The sequence below is a fragment of the Pistacia vera genome, unplaced genomic scaffold (assembly GCF_008641045.1).
Source record: "Pistacia vera cultivar Batoury unplaced genomic scaffold, PisVer_v2 Contig621, whole genome shotgun sequence".
NCBI lineage: Eukaryota > Viridiplantae > Streptophyta > Magnoliopsida > Sapindales > Anacardiaceae > Pistacia > Pistacia vera.
In genome coordinates, this window is record NW_022196470.1 from 80,869 (window position 1) to 106,826 (window position 25,958).

The window sequence follows — 25,958 nt, forward strand, 5'->3', positions numbered from 1 at the left end:
ATAACAATTAATTCGTGTAAGTGTAGCCAAAGTGGCATGTCGTTCACAGTATAGTTCATTAGACGAGGAGTCATCCGCATATTATTTAAGTTATGCCATGTCGTCTATTATGTTGCATGTATCTGCCCTACACACTATTATCTGACAAACGACATATCTGGGTATAATAACTATCAAACATTTTTCTACAATTCTAAAAATTTCAGAAAGCACTTACATATTTGAAAGAAGTACAAATTTTTAATCATATTAAATGATTTTTTACAGTACCAAACGCTCTACCAGTTATGAGGCAGGAGTCATATATAAAGTACGTGTAATGGGGTGTAATGGCTCCCCGGATACAATCTGTATGAATGTTAATAAATTAGTAGTTTAAGCGTGTAAGTAATCTCTATTGGATTTAGCAAGTTTTTCTGACATATATGCTGAGCTCTCACATGCAGGTTTATCAGGTTCGATCTTCTTCAGTTCAGTCGTCCATTAGTGCTTGACGCCTTAAAGGCTGAGTTTCTGCACTGACTACTGAGCTTGGTCTGAACATAGTAAAGTTGAGGAGAATGGCTCAACTGATAACATTGGAGAGAAGTGGTTCTAGTCAATTCCACTCATGAAGAAGAAGACAAAGGAACTGTATCAATTGAATATGATAAACTATGAGGAAGAATTAATTGAATATCAGAAAACTTTTGAGTCACTGTTTTGCACAAGTAATCTTCATATATTGATTTTAACTCCATTATTATATCTCTATAGTAGTTTTTTTCTTGTAAATTACATGTAATTTGATTGATTTAACAAACCCAAATAAAAATATAGTAAAAGAATCAAAATAGACATGATATGATGAGTAATGTGATGAGTATCCTTAGTAAAATGGTGGGGTGCATTTAAAATAATGAATTTTTCAATGAATTTTCCGGAATGAAAATAGAGACAACAGCGAGAACAAAATAACAGCACAACAAATCACGGACAGTAAACGAGAAAATAACACGCGTGATTTATCATGGTTCACCCATAGGGCTCTATCCAATCAATTTATTACAATACTTTCTCACCCTCTCTTTTTGCAATAATGAATTACCCTATAATTGCTATCACACTCATACAAGAGAAAATATTTTTATATACTAGATTTAAAGTGACAAAACCTAATTTTATAAGGATTCATATTCCTAAGTCCAAACCTAATAAATTATTAAAGACTTAAAGAAATCCTACAAGCGGTTCTACATAGAAAGGCTCAAACCGCCTACAGGCCTGGGGGGTCTGCCCTCACAACCCCCACCCGCTCACCGGGAGCAGGGCTCTCGCCTACTAACCAGTCAATGGACTCCCAAATATGTTTATGTAACCATTAATAGCTGAAATAGTTGACAACACCACTTGGAAAAGAGGTTTCAAAGTTTGTCCAATAGTGAAGCGCTGAAATTCAGCTAGAATTTCATGTGGGCTGGACAGGTTTAATGCCGTCACTGATATAGGTTGAATTAACCTCTTCGGAATATTTGGGCCGAATTGTAATTGGACTTCAATGGTATAAATGGGCCTCTTTGTAGATGATTGAGTGGTGTTATCGAAGCCCCAACAATTCTTTTGACCCCTTTAATTCTTTTTCTATGATTTTAAAGTACATTTTAATTACTTTATTCTTTTTCATAGCCATAATTAATTAATTAGCCACCGTCTAAAGCCTTTGACAGTTGAATGGATAAACATAAATATTCTAAGAATTACTTTAAATTTATTACGTCACGATCAAATCATCAAATCTAACTTATGCCTTAACCGCGAAACTCAAACCTCACGATAAATCCAGTACGTTCGCACTCAGCTTGGCGCTTACACAAGGAGAAAAATCAAACAAAAAGTTATAATAAAGAGTTAAAAGGCTTCCAAAAGAAGAAAACGAAGAACGGAGAGATGGGAATACGTTTTGTGAGTTATTGGTGCATAGACCAGGCCAGTATCGGCGTGGTCGAGATTGGGGCCGGTTCGACAAGTTGGCTCAGCCGGGGTCCAACCTTTTCAATCCTTTCGCTGGTGAATGGCTCGCGGGAGTGTGTCCACCAGATCAGTTCCCTCGATGTCCGCATCGAAACCAAAACCAAGGTATTTGCATTCTTACTTTTGGGTTATTATTATTATTATTTTTTGTTTGTTTGTTTCATTATATTGATAAGGAAATGTGAGTGTTTATTTTTTTTTGAATTTGTATGTTGATTGATTAGAGGTGTGTTTGTTTGGGAGGGTTTATATTGATATCATCACAATGACAAAAGAAGAGGATTCTTAAGCTACAATTTTGTGCTTTTTGAAGATTTAGGGTTTGGTGGTGCCTTGAATTCGGACTTTGGGGAATTCTTGAATTTAAAAAATAAAATAAAGTGATTTATAACGTGTGTTTTGATTCATAACGTATGTAACTCATGTAGGTTAGTGTCTTATATGAGAATGTCTAAAAAAGTTGTTTTGATTGGGCAATTGGTTTTATGATGTGGAAAATATCCTGGAGTGGCATTTATTTGCCGTTTCGATATCTGCTAAGATATGAATGAAATAGAAAACATAAAACCTGAGGTGGGGAGGGGATGGGGTTCTGAAGCATTAGACGTTTTGAAAATATATGTTCTTAAGGTTGGTTGATGATATTTTGACATAAGATGGTTGCAAGAGGGTGTAATTTCTGGCTTTGGATTTATAGTCGAAAGTGAGATTTATTTTACATATGGCTTGGTGAACAAGGACGAATTCTTATTTATGGAGAACTAGCTTATACATGTTTCATACAATATACTTTCACCTGAAGGACTTATATGTTGTCATTCATACAGGGAGACCATTAGTTTCTTGTCATAAAAATATGTAGGAACAAACCAAACTTTCTCCTGTCCAGTTAGTTTGTCATGTATGGACTATGAACCAAGAAAAGGTCATCCCAATAGTAATTTCTCCTTGTGATGGTTGTAGTTAAATTATCAATGTATATTTTGCATCACTCAAATATGCCAATTTGTTTGCAACGGAATATTTTGTGACATTTTGATAAGACACTTAACAGATATGCTTGGCTTTGAGATGCTACTAGGAATTTTCTTGTAAAAGACTGGCCCGAATTTATCATTCTAGTAGGAAATTGGTATTCTTATTTGTTTCTTATCTTTTTTCTGCTGTTGTCAGTATACTTGATTGAGAATATCTATTGTGAGTTGAGATATTTTCTTGCTCTATATGTATAAAAAATGGCCCTGTAAATTTCAGGACAATGTCTTTGTGCACCTGCTTTGCTCAATTCAATACCGGATAGTCACACAAAATGCTGATGATGCATTTTAGAGTTGCAAAACCCCAAGAGCAATCCAGGCTTATGTATTTGATGGTACATATGATAATGTTCTCAAAACTTTCATCTTTATATTGGTATATCTTTTTGTTTTCTTCCTTCCTTCTTAATGTCCTCCAATTATGCATTTCTTAGTGGTTCGTGCTGTTGTTCCGCGAATGACATTGGATGAGCTCTTTGAACAGAAGGGTGAAGTTGCTAAATCTGTTTTGGAAGAACTTGAGAAGGTAACTAGATTGTTGTTGTATTCTAATATTTTTAGTACCTCTTGTGCTTAAAACTGCATGTTATGTTATATGTTTTTCCTTGTTTTTCTCTATCTATTCTCTGTGATGATCTGGCTTTAGAAGATTTTTATGTACATGAGTAAAAGATTGGGTCTTGCAAGGAATAGATTTTTTTTTTTTTTTTTTTTTCATTTATCAGGAAAACTTTCTATTGCTTTTTCTGTCATTTTTTGCTTTGTCGTCTTGCTCAACTTTAGATATTATTCATGTGCATATTATCGCCCTTTTTTTTCTTTTAAAAAAAAAAAAAGAAAAAAGAAAGAGGAAAACAAGGTTTTTTACATGGTAATATAGTCTTGGTTCTATGAAGTTTGAATTCAAAGTTCTATGATCCTGCATAGAACAATATAAATTATTTCTTTAATTGTCAAATGTGAAATGTCTAAAGTGTTTTGCTTTTTTTTTTTTTTTTTTTTTTCTAATCATATGATTTGTAATCAAGGAATAACATTTACTGTGACGCTCTTCTCTAGTTATTATTGGGCTTATTTCACTTGAATGTCCATTGTTGATTCTCTGATGGTTTGAATGAGTGGCATCTTTAATAGGTAATTGGATCACATAATTCCATCGCAGGAAACTTTTTGTCCCATAGTTTACCCCCTTTGGCCCATTATAATGTTTTTACCTTGTGTCATTGGGTAAGGTTTTATGTCTATATTCAAATCATGGATCAGGTGATGGGCATATGGATATAGCATTGAACATATACTGATGGTTGACATTATACCTGATGCTGCTGTGCGCAAAGCAATGAAGGATCAATGCAGGTAGTGACCTTGGTCTATTACCTTGCTGTTTGCTGTATCCAGATGTATTTTTATTTTTCAATTTCCAACATTAGTATAAAGTAATTTCTTAAAGAGTGAGAAAATAATGCGACAATTGTTTTTGGCTTGATAATTTAATGTCTGATATCAGTAGATGTAAGACAGGGGATTAAATGTACACTTATAAGCTAGATGTTATTCAGGCTTAATATTATGTATTTAGTAACTGAACACTAATCAATCTCTCATTACAGCTCAAAGACTTAAGCTTGCTAGTGTATACAAAGGGGAAGCTAGAAAGATTCTCCAAGTTAAAAGGCAGAAGCGAAGCTGAAGCCAAGTACCTTGGTGGAGTAGGAGTGGCGAGACAACGACAGGCAATTACAGATGTTTGAGAGAGAACATCTTGAACTTCTCCTCAGTTGGAAGGGCCCTCAGCTAAGGAGTGATTTCTCATCATGGTCACTCATTTTTCGAACAATTAAGGACCTTGGAAACTCATCAAGAACACCACTGTTTTTATACCCCATGGTCCTGGCATGTTAGGGATATACACAGAGCAGAATACGCAATGGGTGATGGAGGTGCGGTGCTGAAATAAAATCGAGTGATTTTGGCCCCTGAGCCTATTGTCCAACATTGCTGCCCTTGGTAAAGTTCTATCTTTTAATTTAGAGAGGCGGGATAAAAGATGGCGTTCAAACAGTTAATACATTTACATTACATCATATAGTATAGTGCTAATGGGTCCATATTACTGATAGTCTCGTGAGTTGTGTAACCAATATTTTCATGTTTTGTTTGATCATCATTTGAATGGATAATTTCTGTTATTTTTTTTTTTCAAGGCTGTATAAGCTCTGGAAACAAGTATTGCTAATAATTTTGAAAACCGTGATTAATATTATATACCTACAAATATATCTTCTAGAGGAGAATTGTGGTTGGCCACCAAGGTTGCATGCCGTGTAGAAACTTGACCATAATAAAACTTTTTTGCCACATGTAGCCAGTAAGTACTTGCATGAGTAACGTTTTCCTCCCCCAAGGTTCCTAATGACATTTCCATCCCAAAATTTTTAAATACCACATCTCACACCAAGTTAATATTTTACTATCCAAAGCTATTCTGGAGGTAAAATTCGCTTCACCAACCCATTTGAACTCTAGTCTCCTCTCTATAAAACCTTTTCACTCTTACTTTAATTTTTCTGATTGTCGACATCAAATATAGGTTTTTTGTTTTTAACTAATTTCTGTTATTTTCTGGTAGGAATATTCAATTGTCACTACCACTATATATCCACTGTCTCCACTTTACAAAACTCTTTACCCTGGCTGATAATTCGCAACGTTGATGAGAAAGTGGAAAGTTTTGGATATTAACAATGAAACTTTGGGGAAAAGTGGTATTTTGAAATTTGGGGTGGAAATTCATTAAGGAAAACCTTGGTGGAAAAATTCATGTACTATTATTTCATGTTCGCGTTTGTAGTGCTGGATACAAAGTTGGTGGGGATAACAGAAGTAGATAATATTTACATCAAACGGGTGGAAAGCTACTAGTTTAGATAATATATCGACTACTTTCCTTTAGCACCTCTTTCACCATCCTTGAATTTTCTGAAAGCAAATCTGATGGACTCCCCTGTAGTCGAAAATCACAGTAGCACAACACAACACACACAGCTAAGAATGCACCAAAGCAAAGAGAGAAAATGGCAGATTGTATTAATTGGATGAGATACAGAAACACAGAATGAAAATAACAAGCCAAGTTTCCCAGCAATTCGAGCTGGGACCTCCCAGGCAGCACCTATGAATATATTTTCCCGATATCCTGCCTCCCTCATTTTTCCTTCTCTTTAAAACCCTATTCAGCCTCTACTAATTTGACAGCTAGGTGTTCCCATCCATAACAAACGTTCCCATGCACGTGTCCCTTCCCATAACAGACTTCCCAGGCCTAACTACCCTCCTTTGCACACCTCATCATCCCTTACCCAGTACTCACATCCAACACACCCTCGCCTTTCTTCCTTCCCTTGCCCTTGTACACATAAACCTTGCGTATGGGAGGTCTAACCGCAGATTTTTTACGCGATTTTGGAGCAGGTAAGTCGACACGTGGAAGCTCTAGGATGCATGGCATGCCTGACGTGTCGCTTATCATTCTGACGGGAGCAGGCCACATCTCGTCACGCCTCCCACGTCAACTCTTTATTTCCCAGGCATAACAGATCCCCTAGTTTTTAAGGTTTGAGGATCGAACCTTGGAAACTAACTCGTGCCGTGATATTTTTTTGTCGTTTCGACCTGAATGGAAGAAGCTCGGTGCAGATCCTTTGCGAGCACGACCTCAGCCACCTTGTCCAACGACCTGATGACCATCATTCTAGCAACCTGGATTCGTCGGACGTTCCTTTCTATGCTGTGAGAGATTCAATGAACCTACATCCGCACTGTCGGGGCACTCTGCTCGCGACTGTAATGTGTCAGGTGCATTAAATGCATGGTGTCTGACTCGACGTCGTATTGACAGTCTTTTGACTGCACAACGCATTTGAAACGTCGCCCTTATTATGGCATTTAATGCGACTGGGGCGCAGTTAATGCGGGTAGGAGAAGAAGGCTGTCGCTTCGGTTCCGAGGGTTGCAACAGTCGTTCGTTGCCCATATAAACCGGATGAAGCCGATAAAACCCTTTTGCTTCGAGTGATAAGTCTTTGGCAATCGGAGTGATTCTTTTCCGATCGGTACTTCTCAGACGTTCAAAACAGGATTTGGTCTTAGTTACTCATCCCCAGAAGGTAAAAATCCTTTTTTTTTTTTTTTTTGTTTGGTTGGTGGCACGGCGTTGGGTCCCCTGGTGTCCCACGCAAGACGCGCCATTGTTGCCGGGACTTGACCGTAGGTGGTGGCTCGGGTCCACTGTTATAGGGCTGTAAGGATTTTGTCCATGCGTCACATGGGACAAAATACAAGGTTAAAATGCGTGTCCTGTCTGTGTTGCAGACTCTAAATGGAACCGTCGACATCCGACCCGAGGAAGGAACTAGCTCTGTCCACGTAGGCGGGAAGTTCCCGCGGACGCGCCCTTGAAGTCTTCTCGGTGTCTCAACCCGAGAAATTTGATGTGATTAAAAGACTAGTATAACGTCCGAGCAGAGGTGTTCCCGCCCACACCAGGTCGTCGCGACATCCTGCCGACGGTCTTGCTGCGATCTCCGAATGAGATCTTCAAGGGTGGAGGGATGATTCCCTTCCATCCTTTCATCAGTCTGTCCTTGGATCACTTCGAATCGCACCGCTGCAGCTAACAACCGAAACTCGTATGTATCGCCGTCGCGATGTACATCGTGTTGCTGCGCGAGCGGCTGGGCGAGCCCACGGCGTGGAGCTTCAGCGTCCGCCTATTATCTCAAAAGAGTAGGGACAAGGATTCGTATTACTTGTCCCCTACCTACCATTGCCGAGGGAGACATAGCTGTGACAAAAATTTTGAACGTGAGAACAATTTCGGAAGCCAGTAATAGCACATGCCACAGCCGGTAGTGGTGCATTATTGCTCACTGCCGCTGCCAAAAGCTGAAATGATCTTAAATCACGATCGTCTAACTGAAAATAAATTCTGATCAGGGTCAATAAAGGCAAGCTGCATGTCATGGCCAGTATCTCTAAGATAGCTTAAGAATTATTGAAAGATTTATCTAATTGGAGGTAACATGAGAATAAGTTCTGGCCTTGTCATTAATTTCCTAAACATTTATCAATTCTAGCTGTTAATGTCCTCAATTAAAGAGACGCTTTGTTAAAGTCCATGAATAAATCTCTAACGGTTGCATTATTTCTGTTAGCTTGTCTTAATGATACACTAATTATGTATTTATTAAACAAACTCCACGTTCTTACTGGATATGAACTCAATAAACAATTCAAGAAAATCAATCTATACGTTGACATTTAATATTTATGGATTTGCATTTCTACCTATTTCTAAAATCTATTTGGTCCACGTACTTCTGTATTTGCACTGTTTTATTATTAAAAAAAAAAAAAAAAATCCTACTAGGGTGTGCAAATTGGGCATAATAAAATTATAATCACCATTGGGTGACCTGATGGTAAAAGAGCAAAGGAAGATATAATATGAGATTTCTCAAGTTCGAATCCTTTTGATAGTAAAAGAGCAACAGGAGGATTTAACATGATTTTCCGAGTTTGAGTCCTCACAATTGCTAATAGGGGTGACTATTAGAGTTCTTACCCATCCAGTCATTTTAGGGTCTCGTAAACTCTTACATAGCCAATAGTTTCAGGGTCCTAAGGTAATAATTAAAGTGTGTGCACGCTAGCTCGGATACCCTTGGTCATTAAAAAAAAAAAAAATGGGGCATAATTCATTACAATTATCTCAAAGACCTAATATATCTTAATATCAAAACAAAAAGATTAGATTAGTGTAATTAAATATTAATCTAACTGAACACAACAAGGTTTAGGTATGTCTCATGGTTTTAAGAGTGAAGATGAAGAGAAATATTTTTTAATTTATATCTACTCAATATAGAACTTCAAATTATTGGATAGATAATTATGATAAATTCAAAATTTAAGTCAAAATCGTTTAACCCAATTAATGTTTATGGTGTTGCTAACAAGTACTGAATATTCAAATGCTTAATTATATAGTAAACACAATTCATTCATATAAACCTTCAAAAATTTAAATCGTTATAAGGCTATTTACAATTAATAGTTCTATTCACCTTAAAGGTTCTAAACCTTGAAAATCTAATTAATTATCTATATATTATAACTAATTAATTACCAATTTTGCTCCCTTCAGCCGGCAGGAAAGTGGAAGAAATGGAAGATAAAGTTCGCCAGGCTTTCTGCCAGCAGGCAACCAAATAGAGCATCAAATAGCTAGAAATAAATCCAACTAAGCTTGAATTACTTTCCCTTGCGGAAATCTGACCCTGAAAACGTGCTCTTCACCAGTGCATTTATCCACCTTAACAATCCACTGACTCCTCCTTCCAAAACTATCAATTTTATTGGCACTTGCGGCAGCTATTCTTGTCACTAAAAGCCCTTCTCCTATCGGCAACAACTGAGTTTTGGATCCACTGGATCGCCACGACCCTTTGCAGAATGCATTGAACCCCACAACAACAGCGCCATTGAGCTTTCTGACTGCTTGGACTGCCCTCAGATTTCCTTCATGGTTCTCAAGCTTGCAATCAATAAGCACGAAATCCGCTTCCCGGTAGTGGCTTAGTAGCAGATTTTGTGCGTCCCCAAGAACAAACTCAACATGGTTTGCGTCCAGGCCAAGGGCTTTTTTAGATAGTTTTAGTTCTTCAAGCCCTTGGAGAATGCAAACTACACGGCCACCAGTTTGATGAGCCGCGGCCACTAAGGCTAGGGTTGTAGAGTTTGCGGCATTGGCACAAGCCACAACCATTAGTTGTGCGTTGCTGCCAGCAGCGAGTGCTGATATGAACTCGGCTTCGTTTGGCTCCTTGGCGTTTTGACCCTGGAAAAAGATCACAGAAAATCAAGTCAGCAAAAGATTGATACAAAACATAAATCGGGAGTAAGAAGTGATAATAAAACTAAATGATACTCACCATTTTCAGGGTTTTGAGATAAGCTTTTGTGGCATTCTCAGCAGACCAGCAAGCCATCTATAATTTTATCTTGAATTTACTTGGAATTTGGATGGGAGAAAGTCTTTTTTTTCAAGGTTATGTTGAAACGATGATGCCTTTGGGTCAAGTGTGATGGAGTTTATATAGAAGCGAGGTTGTGTTATTGAAGGGCTTATGTCATTCCAACTGGCCATGTTAAAAAAAAAAATAATGCATGCAAGTACAAAATGGCATCAACTTGGATAGAATTGGCCCCTCATAATTATTCTTTTTTAACCTGCACATATTTTAGTAAACTAATTCACCTTGCATTACATGCTAGAATATTTCAAAAATTTCTGTTATTACCATTTTTTATTTTTTATTTTTGTTCATCGAGGGTGTTTAGGTCAACTTGCACGTATCTCAATTAATCTCCTAGATCGGAACGCTGAAACTGTCAGTCAAATAAGAGCTCTAATGGTCCCTCTTATTAGTGTCTGGGGGAACTCAAACTCAGAGCTCATGAAACATTTTCTTTGCTCTTTTACTATCAAGCCACCTAGTGGTGGTTATGTTATTACCATTATTAATTATTTTCTTTTTCTCATTTTCCCCAGTAATAATAATTATCTTGAATATATTACTCAAGAGATCTTGAGTTTAACTCTCTTCCATTGTTAATAGGGTGATCAGTGATTACTGGAGAGTTTACTTGATCGTTAATTTCATATTTCCGAAGGATTAGTCGAGTGTTCACAAACTAACTCAAACCACCTAAGTCACAATATATATATATATATTAATAAAGCTTGAGAGAGGTTTAGGTCAACGCCGAAGAGATCACAATACACCATTGATAGCTATGTGTGTAGGTATCATTTTCGCGACCAGCTATCCGAATGATTTTCCAGCACATTAACTTGCGTCCGAGAAGGGTTATACATCGATGCAAGAATTGGTTATCACGCACAGCACGCCCTCCAGGTCCTATGTCAAGGTAGTCCTAATTTCCGATGGTGATCTTGGGATTTCTACTTGGAAGAACCATTACCGTAACTAATTTAACTAAATTAAAATAATTATTTAAATATTTTAAAAGGCCTGCTAATATTTCTTTTGGCCCACAAGAGATCTTAAGTAAGTTTCCAGATACCATCTTAATAATTGTTAAAGTTGTTTAATAGTTGTTCATATTAATTTAGGGGCCTAGCATGATTTATATTTTATTAATAAATAATATTAATATGTCAGGCTCCATATAATTCCCAAATGTTAATCTCATAATTAGCTGTGATGTCCTACATGGAGTGACATACAATAGAGAAATTTAATTAAAATAAATTTATAAAATCTCGACAATGCATTATTATGCTGATATCTTAGAGACAAATCAAACCAGGCTCCATGGTAACTATCTGCAGCTAAGCACAAACTTATATTTTAATTTGAATTTAATATTGAAATGGTGCTAAATCATAAGCAATTTGTACAATGTCCTCTAAGGTACGGGCTGTTTAGAAACTCTAAAAATTCATAATTAATTTAATTAATTGTATTGGAATCATACTTTATGGGTTCTCGGGAGTGTTTTTAGCCTCTCAAAATATATTATCATGGGTTGTCGGTAAAATATATATATTTTTATTAGATTTTAATACTAATTTGATTCTATGGTCTCATAAAATTACTGTAAATGATGCAGTTTCAGTTTAATATATTTTATTCTTTGGTTTTTTTCTTGGCTGTTTTTTTCATTCTGACAGTAGGCCCTTTTTTTGTATATATCCAAAGTAGTGAAATTTTATCTTCAAATGAAGCTGACACGGTTTCCACTCAGCTTTCTCTTGCTGTGAGATGGATGCAATCAATAATCCCATATAATAGAGTTAACGACTTTTTCCACGTAAAAATTGACTTAATAACATTTTCCTACCTATCAATTTTTAAAATATATTTTATTATTTAAATTTATATTTTAGTGACAAACAAAAAGAAAACTTGATCCAAGTGTTAGAGCTTTTGAGAGGTGTGAGATGATTTTTTTTATGGTAAATGTTAGATTTTGGTGGTTAGGATTAATTAGAATTTGGTTTGAGAGGTGTGGTTACGTAAACTCTAATTGCTCATTGTCAGCGATCGACGCGTCGGCGGGAGTAGGGTTTAATGGGTTTTGGTAATGTGATCGGAGAAGAGAACAGTGGTGGTGTGAGATCGCAAAGATGCCAAACTCGGAAACGTACATAACATAAATTTGGATAATAAAGAGATATTTTAAAAGTTTATATGTGAAAAAGTGTTATTAAACCATTATTCGTGTGGGAGAAAGTTGTTTCCTCATATATATATATATATATAAAGCTAGTTATTAGGAACATATTGAAACAATATTTTTATAACAAAAATCACTGTATGAATCTTTTTCTCTGATATCGGATCCATTTTGATCGACTATTTTTGTATTTGTATATACGAAATTTACATATTATCATCATTCATAAGATATATTTTACCATGTAGACCTAACATTATTACTAATTTCCAGCAAAAATTTTCTCAAAAACTGCTTATGGTAATTGAATGGTACTTTTTTTCTATAATGTCAACGAATAACAGTTTGTGTACAAGAACTCATAGAAATTAAGAAATGTTTTCCATTTCATTCCACATATTTATAAAAGTATAAATTAATCAAAGTTTAACTAAGCCTTACCTTTCACCATCTAGGCCCTTGCTGGAGACATGTTATACCCTGCTAAGACAGACGGGGCTTGATGGGACAAGCTCCATGGACATAGCTTAATGACAACAACACAAAAAAAAAAATGACATTTTTAAAGGAGAATTAGAAGAAATATTGCAGGCTTAAGTTAAATTATATAAACTAAAACCAGGTTATATAATTAATTAATTTTTCACAGGAAACAACCCTATTTAGAATACGCCAAGTTGCAAGTAATCCTACACAGAATTAGCTGGCTACATTGAAAGATGTCGAGTTTCTACCACCCAAACGCCATACAGAGATCTAATTCAGATCAAGCTGCTTCCATCCCAAGCACAGAGATAACAAATCAAGCCCCATATAAAAAGTTTTTTGTCTCGAGATTGTGGTCTCTTCAACAATGTGAGAGGTCCCATTTGTCTGATTCTGCAGTGAAAATGATAGAAATTCATACAATGTACTGTAGATTACAATAATCAGATGAGTTCTGGTCAGTTATGGTCTCCCACCCTCATGATATTTAGTATTTTCTCCTCTATCTCTATCTATGAACTTATTTTTATTATTTTCTTGGCTCCAACTGGATTCCGAGAAACTAGTAAGAAAATAAGGGAACGTGGGAGTCAGAAGATGATCAATGAGAAATGGGGAGTGTATATATAAACAAGTTGTGGTCTAAAGCTTCTGCATCCTTTTGAGGACATATCTGCATGGCTCAATACTGTTTCTTTTTTTATATATGCATTGCATCTTGTGTTCTTCTATTATGTATTTGCTATTTGTTTAAGAAAGAAAAGAAATTAAATTAATCTCTTGTATATAGATATGCTTCGGTTGTGTGTGCGTGCGAGCATGGGAATACACTTTGGAGATCTACAAGTGTAAATTGCCCCACTATTTTATAACAATTAATTCGTGTAAGTGTAGCCAAAGTGGCATGTCGTTCACAGTATAGTTCATTAGACGAGGAGTCATCCGCATATTATTTAAGTTATGCCATGTCGTCTATTATGTTGCATGTATCTGCCCTACACACTATTATCTGACAAACGACATATCTGGGTATAATAACTATCAAACATTTTTCTACAATTCTAAAAAATTTCAGAAAGCACTTACATATTTGAAAGAAGTACAAATTTTAATCATATTAAATGATTTTTACAGTACCAAACGCTCTACCAGTTATGAGGCAGGAGTCATATATAAAGTACGTGTAATGGGGTGTAATGGCTCCCCGGATACAATCTGTATGAATGTTAAATAAATTAGTAGTTTAAGCGTGTAAGTAATCTCTATTGGATTTTAGCAAGTTTTTCTGACATATATGCTAGAGCTCTCACATGCAGGTTTATCAGGTTCGATCTTCTTCAGTTCAGTCGTCCATTAGTGCTTGACGCCTTAAAGGCTGAGTTTCTGCACTGACTACTGAGCTTGGTCTGAACATAGTAAAGTTGAGGAGAATGGCTCAACTGATAACATTGGAGAGAAGTGGTTCTAGTCAATTCCACTCATGAAGAAGAAGACAAAGGAACTGTATCAATTGAATATGATAAACTATGAGGAAGAATTAATTGAATATCAGAAAACTTTTGAGTCACTGTTTTGCACAAGTAATCTTCATATATTGATTTTAACTCCATTATTATATCTCTATAGTAGTTTTCTTTCTTGTAAATTACATGTAATTTGATTGATTTAACAAACCCAAATAAAAATATAGTAAAAGAATCAAAATAGACATGATATGATGAGTAATGTGATGAGTATCCTTAGTAAAATGGTGGGGTTGCATTTAAAATAATGAATTTTTCAATGAATTTTCCGGAATGAAAATAGAGACAACAGCGAGAACAAAATAACAGCACAACAAATCACGGACATAAACGAGAAAATAACACGCGTGATTTATCATGGTTCACCCAATAGGGCTCTATCCAATCAATTTATTACAATACTTTCTCACCCTCTCTTTTTTGCAATGAATGAATTACCCTATAATTGCTATCACACTCATAAAGAGAAAATATTTTTATATACTAGATTTAAAGTGACAAAACCTAATTTTATAAGGATTCATATTCCTAAGTCCAAACCTAATAAATTATTAAAGACTTAAAGAAATCCTACAACGGTTCTACATAGAAAGGCTCAAACCGCCTACAGGCCTGGGGGGTCTGCCCTCACAACCCCCACCCGCTCACCGAGGAGCAGGGCTCTCGCCTACTAACCAGTCAATGGACTCCCAAATATGTTTATGTAACCATTAATAGCTGAAATAGTTGACAACACCACTTGGAAAAGAGGGTTTCAAAGTTTGTCCAATAGTGAACGCTGAAATTCAGCTAGAATTTCATTGTGGCTGGACAGGTTTAATGCCGTCACTGATATAGGTTGAATTAACCTCTTCGGAATATTTGGCCGAATTGTAATTGGACTTCATGTGTATAAATGCCTCTTTGTAGATGATTGAGTGGTGTTATCGAAGCCCCAACAATTCTTTTGACCCCTTTAATTCTTTTTCTATGATTTTAAAGTACATTTTAATTACTTTAAGTCTTTTTCATAGCCATTAATTAATTAATTAGCCACCTCTCAAGCCTTTGAACAGTTGAATGGATAAACATAAATATTCTAAGAATTACTTTAAATTTATTACGTCACGATCAAATCATCAAATCTAACTTATGCCTTAACCGCGAAACTCAAACCTCACGATAAATCCAGTACGTTCGCACTCAGCTTGGCGCTTACACAAGGAGAAAAATCAAACAAAAAGTTATAATAAAGAGTTAAAAGGCTTCCAAAAGAAGAAAACGAAGAACGGAGAGATGGGAATACGTTTTGTGTAGTTTGGTGCATAGACCAGGCCAGTATCGGCGTGGTCGAGAAATGGGGCCGGTTCGACAAGTTGGCTCAGCCGGGGTTCAACCTTTTCAATCCTTTCGCTGGTGAATGGCTCGCGGGAGTGATGTCCACCAGGATCAGTTCCCTCGATGTCCGCATCGAAACCAAAACCAAGGTATTTGCATTCTTACTTTTGGGTTATTATTATTATTATTATTATTATTTGGTTGTTTGTTTCATTTATATTGATAAGGAAATGTGTGAGTGTTTGATTTGTTTGTTGAATTTGTATGATTGATTGATTAGAGGTGTGTTTGTTTTGGAGGGTTTATAATTGATATCATCACAATGACAAAAGAAGAGGATTCTTAAGCTACAAATTTTGTGCTTTTTGAAGATTGTAGGGTTTGGTGGTGCCTTGAATTCGGACTTTGGGGAATTCTTGAATTTAAAAAATAAAATAAAAGTGATTTATAACGTGTGTTTTGATTCATAACGTATGTTAACTCATGTAGGTTAGTGTCTTATATGGAGAATGTCTAAAAAAGTTGTTGATTGAATTTGGGCAATTGGTTTTATGATGTAGGGAAAATATCCTGGAGTGGCATTTAGTTGCCGTTTCGTATATCTAGCTAAGATATGAATGAAATAGAAAACATAAAACCTGAGGTGGGGATGGGGATGGGGTTCTGAAGCATTAGACGTTTTGAAATTATATGTTCTTAAGGTTGGTTGATGATATTTTGACATAAGATGGTTGCAAGAAGGTGTAATTTCTGGCTTTGGATTTATAGTCGAAAGTGAGATTTATGTTACATATGGCTTGGTGAACAAGGACGAAATTCTTATTTATGGAAAACTAGCTTATACGATGTTTCATACAATTATACTTTCACCTGAAGGACTTTATGTTGTCATTCATACAGGTAGAAACATTCGTTTCTTGTCATAAAAATATGTAGGAACAAACCAAACTTTCTCCTGTCCAGTTAGTTTGTCATGTATGGACTATGAACCAAGAAAAAGGTCATCCCAATAGTAAGTTTCTCCTTGTGATGGTTGTAGTTAAAATTATCAATGTATATTTTGCATCACTCAAATATGAGCCAAGATTGTTTGCAACGGAATATTTTGTGACATTTTGAATAAGACACTTAACAGATATGCTTGGCTTTGAGATGCTACTAGGAATTTTTCTTGTAAAAAGACTGGCCCTGAATTTATCATTCTAGTAGGAAATTGGTATTGTTATTTGTTTCTTATCTTTTTTTCTGCTGTTTTCAGTATACTTGATTGAGAATATCTATTGTGAGTTGAGATATTTTCTTGCTCTATATGTATAAAAAATGGCCCTGTAAATTTCAGGACAATGTCTTTGTGCAACTGCTTTGCTCAATTCAATACCGGATAGTCACACAAAATGCTGATGATGCATTTTATGAGTTGCAAAACCCCAAAGAGCAGATCCAGGCTTATGTATTTGATGGTACATATGATAATGTTCTTAAAACTTTCATCTTTATATTGGTATATGCTTTTTGTTTCTTCCTTCCTTCTTAATGTCCTCTAATTATGCATTTCTTAGTGGTTCGTGCTGTTGTTCCGCGAATGACATTGGATGAGCTCTTTGAACAGAAGGGTGAAGTTGCTAAATCTGTTTTGGAAGAACTTGAGAAGGTAACTAGATTGTTTTTGTATTCTAATATTTTTAGTACCTCTTGTGCTTAAAAGCTGCATGTTATGTTATATGTTTTTCCTTGTGTTTCTCTATCTATTCTCTGTGATGATCTGGCATATTAGAAGATTTTTATGTACATGAGTAAAAGATTGGGTTTGCAAGGAATAGATTTTTTTTTTTTTTTTTTTCATTTATCAGGAAAACTTTCTATTGCTTTTTCTGTCATTTTTTGCTTTGTGCGTCTTGCTCAACTTTAGATATTATTCATGTGCATATTATCGCCCTTTTTTTCTTTTTAAAAAAAAAAAAAAGGAATAAAAGAAGAGGAAAACAAGGTTTTTTCATGGTAATTATAGTCTTTGGTTCTATGAAGTTTGAATTCAAAGTTCTATGATCCTGCATAGAACATATAAAATTATTTCTTTAATTGTCAAATGTGAAATGTCTAAAGTGCTTTGCTTTTTTTTTTTTTTTTTTTTTTTCTAATCATATGATTTGTAATCAAGGATAATAACATTTACTGTGACGCTCTTCTCTAGTTATTATTGGGCTTATTTCACTTGAATGTCCATTGTTGATTCTCTGATGGTTTGAATGAGTGGAATCTTTAATAGGTAATTGGATCAACATAATATCCATCGCAGGAAACTTTTGTTTCCCATAGTTTACCCCTTTGGCCCAATTATATATGTTTTTACCTTGTGTCATTGGGTAACGGGTTTTTATGTTCTATATTCAAATCATGGATCAGGTGATGGGAGCATATGGATATAGCATTGAACATATACTGATGGTTGACATTATACCTGATGCTGCTGTGCGCAAAGCAATGAATGAGATCAATGCAGGTAGTGACCTTGGTCTATTACCTTGCTGTTTGCTGTATCCAGATGTATTTTTATTTTTCAATTTCCAACATTAGTATAAAGTAATTTCTTAAAGAGTAAGAAAGATAATGCGACAATTGTTTTTGGCTTGATAATTTAATGTCTGATATCAGTAGATGTAAGACATAGGGGATTAAATGTACACTTATAAGCTAGATGTTATTCAGGCTTAATATTATGTTATTTAGTAACTGAACACTAATCAATCTCTCATTACAGCTCAAAGACTTAAGCTTGCTAGTGTATACAAAGGGGAAGCTGAGAAGATTCTCCAAGTTAAAAGAGCAGAAGCGGAAGCTGAAGCCAAGTACCTTGGTGGAGTAGGAGTGGCGAGACAACGACAGGCAATTACAGATGGTTTGAGAGAGAACATCTTGAACTTCTCTCACAAGGTGGAAGGCGCCTCAGCTAAGGAAGTGATGGATCTCATCATGGTCACTCAGTATTTCGACACAATTAAGGACCTTGGAAACTCATCAAAGAACACCACTGTTTTTATACCCCATGGTCCTGGCCATGTTAGGGATATCACAGAGCAGATACGCAATGGGATGATGGAGGGTGCCTGTGCTGAAATAAAAATCGAGTGATTTTGGCCCCTGAGCAGTTATTGTCCAACATTGCTGCCCTGGGTAAAGTTCTATCTTTTAATTTAGAGAGGCTGGGTAAAATAGATGGCGTTCAAACTAGTTAATACAGTTACATTACATCATATAGTATAGTGCGTAATGGCGTCCATATTACTGTATAGTCTCTGAGGTTGTGTAAACAATATTTTCATGTTTTGTTTGATCATCATTTGAATGGATAATTTCTGTTATTTTGTTTTCAAGGCTGTATAAGCTCTGGAAACAAGTATTGCTAATAATTTTGAAAACCGATGATTAATATGATATACCTACAAATATATCTTCTAGAGGAGGAATTGTGGTTGGCCACCAAGGTTGCATGGCCGTGTAGAAACTTGACCATAATAAAACTTTCTTGCCAGCATGTTGAAGTCCAGTAAGTACTTGCATGAGTAAACGTTTTCCCACCCAAGGTTAGCCTTAATGACATTTCCATCCAAAATGTTTTAAAATACCACATTCTCACCCAAAGTTAATATTCCGTTACTATCCAAAGCTGATTCTGGAGGTAAAAATTTGCTTCACCAACACCATTTGAACTCTAGTCTCCTCTCTATAAAACCATTTTCACTCTTAACATTTAATTTTTCATTGATTGTCGACAATTGCAAAGTTAGGGTTTTTTGTTTTTAACTAATTTCTGGTTGATTCTGGTAGCGAATATTCAATCTGTCACCACTATTATATCCACTGGTCTCCACTTTACAAAACCTTTCTTACCCTGGCTGATAATTCGTCTAACGTTGGATGAGAAAGTGGAAAGTATTTTGGATATTAACATAATGTAAACTTTGGGAGGAAAAGTGGTATTTTGAAATTTTGGGGTGAGAAATGTCATTAAGGAAAACCTTGAGTAGGAAAAAGTCATGTACTATTACTTGCATGGTTCGCGTTTGTAGGTTGCTGGATACAAAGTTGGTGAGGGATACAGAAGTAGATAATATTTACATCAAACGGGTGGAAAGCTACTACGTTTAGATAATATATCTAACTACTTCCCTTTAGCACCTCTTTCACCATCCTTGAATTTTCTGAAAGCAAATCTGATGGAACTCCCTGTAGTCGAAAAATCACAGTAGCACACACAACACACACAGCTAAAGAAATGCACCAAAGCAAAGAGAGAAAATGGCAGATTGTATTAATTGGAATGAGATAACAGAAACACAGAATGAAAATAACAAGCCAAGTTCCCAGCAATTCGAGCTGGGGACCTCCCAAGCAGCCTATGAAATATATTTTTCCCGATATCCTGCCTCCCTCATTTCCTTCTCTTTATAAACCCTTATTCAGCCTCTAACTAATTGACAGCTAGGTGTTCCCATCCATAACAAACTTCCCATGCACGTGTCCCTTCCCATAACAGACTTCCCAGGCCTAACTACCCTCCTTGCACACCTCATCATCCCTTACCAGACTCACATCCAACACACCCTCGCCTTTCTTCCTTCCCTTGCCCTTGTACACATAAACCTTGCGTATGGGAGGTCTAACAGCAGATTTTACGCGATTTGGAGCAGGTAAGCGGACACGTGGAAGCTCTAGGATGCATGGCAGGCCTGACGTGCGCTTATCATTCTGACGGGAGCAGGCCACATCTCGTCACGCGCTCCCACGTCAACTCTTTATTTCCCAGGCATAACAGAAGTCCCCTAGTTTTTAAGGTTTGAGGATCGAACCTTGGAAACTAACTCGTGCCGTGATAGGTTTTGGTCGTTTCGACCTGAATGGAAGAAGCTCGGTGCAGAATCCTTTGCGAGCACGACCTCGAGCCACCCTTGTCCAAACGACCTGATGACCATCATTCTAGCAACCTGGATTCGTCGGACGTTCCTTTCTATGCTGTGGAGAGATTCAATGAACCTACATCCGCACTGTCGGGCACTCTGCTCGCGCTGTAATGTGTCAGGTGCATTAAATGCATGGTGTGCTGACTCGACGTCGTATTGACAGCTTTTGACTGCACAACGCATTTGAAACGTCAGCCCTTATTATGGCATTTAATGCGGTCTCCCCCCCTCATGATATTTAGTATTTTCTCCTCTATTCTATGAACTTTTTTATTATTTTCTTGGCTGCAACTGATTCCGAGAATAGTAAGAAAATAAAGGGAACGTGGGAGTCAGAAGATGATCAATGAGAATGGGAGTGTATAATATAAACAAGTTGTGGTCTAAAGCTTCTGCATCCTTTTGAGGGACATATCTGCATGGCTCAATACTGTTTCTTTTTTTATATTGCATTGCATCTTGTGTTCTTCTATTATGTATATTGCTATTTGTTAAGAAAGAAAAAAATTAAATTAATCTCTTGTATATAGATATGCTTCGGTGTGTGTGCGTGCGAGCATGGGAATACACTTTTGGAGATCTACAAGGTAAATTGCCCACTATTTTATAACAATTAATTCGTGTAAGTGTAGCCAAAGTGGCATGTCTTTTCAGTATAGTTCATTAGACGAGGATTCATCCGCATATTATTTAAGTTATGCCATGTCGTCTATTATGTTGCATGTTCTGCCCTACACACTATTATCTGACAAACGACATATCTGGGTATAATACTACAAACATTTTTCTACATATTCTAAAAATTTCAGAAAGCACTTACATATTTGAAAGAAGTACAAATTTTTTAATCATATTAAATGATTTTTTACAGTACCAAACGCTCTACCAGTTATGAGGCAAGGAGTACATATATAAAGTAACGTGTAATGGGGTGTATGGATGCTCCCCTGGATACAATCTTTGAATGTTAAATAAATTAGTAGTTAAGCGTGTAAGTATCTCTATTGGATTTTAGCAAGTTTTTCTGACATATATGTGCTAGCTCTCACATGCAGGTTTATCAGGTTCGATCTTCTTCAGTTCAGTCGTCCATTAGTGCTTGACGCCTTAAAGGCTGAGTTTTGCACTGACTACGATGCTTGGTCTGAACATATCATAAGTTGAGGAAATGGCTCAACTGATAACATTGGAGAGAAGTGGTTCTAGTCAATTCCACTCATGAAGAAGAAGACAAGGAACTGTATCATTGAATATGATAAACTATGAGGAGAGAATTAATTGAATATCAAGAAACTTTGAGTCACTGTTTTGCACAAGTAATCTTCATATATTGATTTTACTCCATTATTATATCTCTTAGTAGAGTTTTCTTCTTGTAAATTACATGTAATTTGATTGATTTAACTAAACCCAAATAGAAAATATAGTAAAAGAATCAAAATAGACATGATATGATGAGTAATGTGAGTGAGTATCCTTAGTAAATGGTGGTGGTGCATTTAAAAATAATGAATTTTTCAATGAATTTTCCGGAATGAACGAAATAGAGACAACAGCGGAACAAAATAACAGCACAACAATCACGACAGTAAACAAAGAAAATAACACACGCGTGATTTATCATGGTTCACCCAATATGGCTATATCTAGCCAAGTCAATATATTACAATACTTTCTCACCTCTCTCTTTTGCAATAAGTGAATTACCCTATAATTGCTATCACACTCATAACGAGAAAAATATGTTTTATACTAGATTTAAAGTGACAAAACCTAATTTTATAAGGATTCATATTCCTAAGTCCAACCTAATAATTTTAAAGATTAAAGAACCTACAGCGGTTCTACATAGAAAGGCTCAAACCGCCTACAGCTGGGGGGTGCCCCACAACCCCCACCCGCTCACCGAGGAGCAGGGCTCTCGCCTACTAACCAGTCATGGGACTCCCAAATATGTTTATGTAACCTATTAATGCTGAAATAGTTGACAACACCAACTTGGAAAAGAGGGTTTCAAAAGTTTGTCCAATAGTGAAGCGCTGAAATTCAGCTAAGAATTTCATGTGGGCTGGACAGGTTTAATGCCGTCACTGATATAGGTTGAATCACTCTTCGGAATATTTGGGCCGAATTGTAATTGGACTTCAATGGTAATAAATGGGCCTCTTTGTAGATGATTGAGTGGTGTTATCGAAGCCCCAACAATTCTCTTGGACCCCTTTAATTCTTTTCTATGATTTTAAGTACATTTAATTACTTTTAGTCTTTTTCATAGCCAATTAATTATTAATGCCACCTCTCAAAGGCCTTTGACAGTTGAATGGATAAACATAAATATTCTAAGAATTACTTTAAAATTTATTACGTTCACGATCATAATCATCAAATCTAACTTATGCCTTAACCGCGAAACTCAAACCTCACGATAAATCCAGTACGTCGCACTCAGCTTGGCGCTTACACAAGGAGAAAAATCAAACAAAAACAGTTAAATAAAGAGTTAAAAGGCTTCCAAAGAAAACGGAAGAACGGAGAGATGGGAATACGTTTGTGTAGTTGTTGGTGCATAGACCAGGCCAGTATCGGCGTGGTCGAGAAATGGGGCCGGTTCGACAAGTTGGCTCAGCCGGTCAACCTTTTCAATCCTTTCGCTGGTAATGGCTCGCGGGGTGATGTCCACCAGGATCAGTTCCCTCGATGTCCGCATCGAAACCAAAACCAAGGTATTTGCATTCTTACTTTTGGGTTATTATTATTATTATTTTTTTGGTTGTTTGTTTCATTTATATTGATAAGGAAATGTGTGAGTGTTTGATTTGTTTGTTGAATTTGTATGATTGATTGATTAGAGGTGGGTTTGTTTTGGAGGGTTTATAATTGATATCATCACAATGACAAAAGAAGAGGATTTAAGCTACAAATTTTGTGCTTTTTGAAGATTGTAGTTTGTGGTCCTTGAATTCGGACTTTGGGGAATTCTTGAATTTAAAAAATAAAAATAAAGTGATTTATAACGTGTGTTTTGATTCATAAGTATGTTAACTCATGTAGGTTAGTGTCTTATATGAATGTCTAAAAAGTTGTTGATTATTGGCAATTGGTTTTATGATGTAGGAAAATATCCTGGAGTGGCATTTAGTTGCCGTTTCGTATATCTAGCTAAGATATGAATGAAATAGAAAACTAAAACCTGAGGTGGGGATGGGGATGGGTTCTGAAGCATTAGACGTTTTGAAATTATATGTTCTTAAGGTTGGTTGATGATTTTGACATAAGATGGTTGCAAGAGGGTTAATTTCTGGCTTTGGATTTATAGTCGAAAGTGAGATTTATGTTACATGCTTGGTGAACAAGGACAATTTCTTATTTATGGAAACTAGCTTATACGATGTTTCATACAATTATACTTCACCTGAAGGACTTTATGTTGTCATTCATACAGGAGAAACTTAGTTTCTTGTCATAAAAATATGTGGAACAAACCAAACTTTCTCCTGTCCAGTTAGTTTGTCATGTATGGACTATGAACCAAGAAAGGTCATCCCAATAGTAAGTTTCTCCTTGTGATGGTTGTAGTTAAATTATCAATGTATATTTTGCATCACTCAAATATGAGCAAGATTGTTGCAACGGAATATTTTGTGACATTTTGAATAAGACACTTAACAGATATGCTTGGCTTTGAGATGCTACAGGAATTTTTCTTGTAAAAAGACTGGCCTGAATTTATCATTCGTAGGAATTGGTATTCTTATTTGTTTCTTATCTTTTTTCTCGGTTGTCAGTTATACTTGATTGAGAATATCTAGGTGAGTTGAGATATTTCTTTCTCTATATGTATAAAAAATGGCCCTGTAATTTCAGACAATGTCTTTGTGCAACTGCTTGCTCAATTCAATACCGATAGTCACACAAAATGCTGATGATGCTTTTATGAGTTGCAAAACCCCAAGAGCAGATCCAGGCTTTAGTATTTGATGGTACATATGATAATGTTCTCAAACTTTCATCTTTATATTGGTATATGCTTTTTGTTTCTCCTTCCTTCTTAATGCCTCCAATTATGCATTTCTTATGGTTCGTGCTGTTGTTCCGCGAATGACATTGGATGAGCTCTTTGAACAGAAGGGTAAGTTGCTAATTGTTTTGGAAGAACTTGAGAAGGTAACTAGATTGTTGTTGTATTCTAATATTTTTAGTACCTCTTTGCTTAAAAGCTGCATGTTATGTTATATGTTTTTCCTTGTGTTTCTCTATCTATTCTCTGTGATGATCGGCATATTAGAAGATTTTTATGTACATGAGTAAAAGATTGGGTTTGCAAGGAATAGATTTTTTTTTTTTTTTTTTTTTTCATTATCAGAAAACTTTCTATTGCTTTTTCTTCATTTTTTGCTTTGGCGTCTTGCTCAACTTTAGATATTATTCATGTGCATATATCGCCCTCTTTTTTTCTTTTAAAAAAAAAAAAAAGGAATAAAAGAGAAAACAAGGTTTTTACATGGTATTAAGTCTTTGGTCTATGAAGTTTGAATCAAAGTTCTATGATCCTGCATAGAACAATATAAATATTTCTTAATTGTCAAATGTGAAATGTCTAAAGTGCTTTGCTTTTTTTTTTTTTTTTTTTTTTCTAATCATAGATTGTAATCAAGGATAATAACATTTACTGTGACGCTCTTCTCTAGTTATTATTGGGCTTATTTCACTTGAATCCATTGTTGATTCTCTGATGGTTTGAATGAGTGCATCTTTAATAGGTATTGGATCAACATAATTCCATCGCAGGAAACTTGTTTCCCATAGTTTACCCCTTTGGCCATTATATATGTTTTTACCTTGTGTCATTGGGTAACGTTTTTTATGTTCATATTCAAATCATGGATCGGTGATGGGAGCATATGGATATAGCATTGAACATATACTGATGGTTGACATTATACCTGATGCTGCTGTGCGCAAACAATGAATGAGATCAATGCAGGTAGTGACCTTGGTCTATTCCTTGCTGTTTGCTGTATCCAGATGTATTTTTATTTTTCAATTTCCAACATTAGTATAAAGTAATTTTTAGAGTAAAGAAATAATGCGACAATTGTTTTTGGCTGATAATTTAATGTCTGATATCAGTAGATGTAAGACATAGGGGATTAAATGTACACTCTTGAGAGAGGTTTAAGGTCAACGCCGAAGAGAGTCTCACAATACACCATTGATAGCTAGTGTGTGGAGGTATCATTTTCGCGACCAGCATATCCGAATGATTTTCCAGCACATTAACTTGCGTCCGAGAAGGGTTATACATCGATGCAAGAATTGGTTATCACAGCACAGCACAGCCTCACAGGTCCTATGTCAAGGTA

The 25,958-nt window shown here is 35.9% G+C and overlaps 2 protein-coding genes and 2 pseudogenes across 2 annotated transcripts; 3 read left to right on the plus strand and 1 right to left on the minus strand.

The window, feature by feature from the left end:
• The first annotated feature begins 1,926 nt into the window (after nucleotides 1-1,926).
• On the plus strand, nucleotides 1,927-4,798 carry LOC116110963 (annotated as a pseudogene).
• A 4,355-nt stretch (nucleotides 4,799-9,153) lies between these two features.
• LOC116110960 lies at nucleotides 9,154-10,149 on the minus strand. The gene is made up of 2 exons (XM_031397176.1): nucleotides 10,040-10,149; nucleotides 9,154-9,945 (listed from the first exon to the last, which is right to left on the minus strand). The coding sequence occupies exons 1-2, from the start codon at nucleotides 10,094-10,096 to the stop codon at nucleotides 9,349-9,351; spliced, it is 654 nt and encodes a 217-aa protein (XP_031253036.1). The 5' UTR covers nucleotides 10,097-10,149; the 3' UTR covers nucleotides 9,154-9,348.
• Nucleotides 10,150-13,030: 2,881 nt separating this feature from the next.
• LOC116110965 (hypersensitive-induced response protein 4-like) lies at nucleotides 13,031-19,044 on the plus strand. Its single transcript, XM_031397177.1, has 6 exons — nucleotides 13,031-13,221; nucleotides 15,555-15,786; nucleotides 16,977-17,097; nucleotides 17,197-17,288; nucleotides 18,041-18,137; nucleotides 18,396-19,044. Exons 1-6 carry the CDS (start codon nucleotides 13,031-13,033, stop codon nucleotides 18,764-18,766), a joined length of 1,104 nt encoding a protein of 367 aa, XP_031253037.1. The 3' UTR covers nucleotides 18,767-19,044.
• Nucleotides 19,045-23,131: 4,087 nt separating this feature from the next.
• On the plus strand, nucleotides 23,132-25,741 carry LOC116110966 (annotated as a pseudogene).
• Nucleotides 25,742-25,958: the final 217 nt, after the last annotated feature.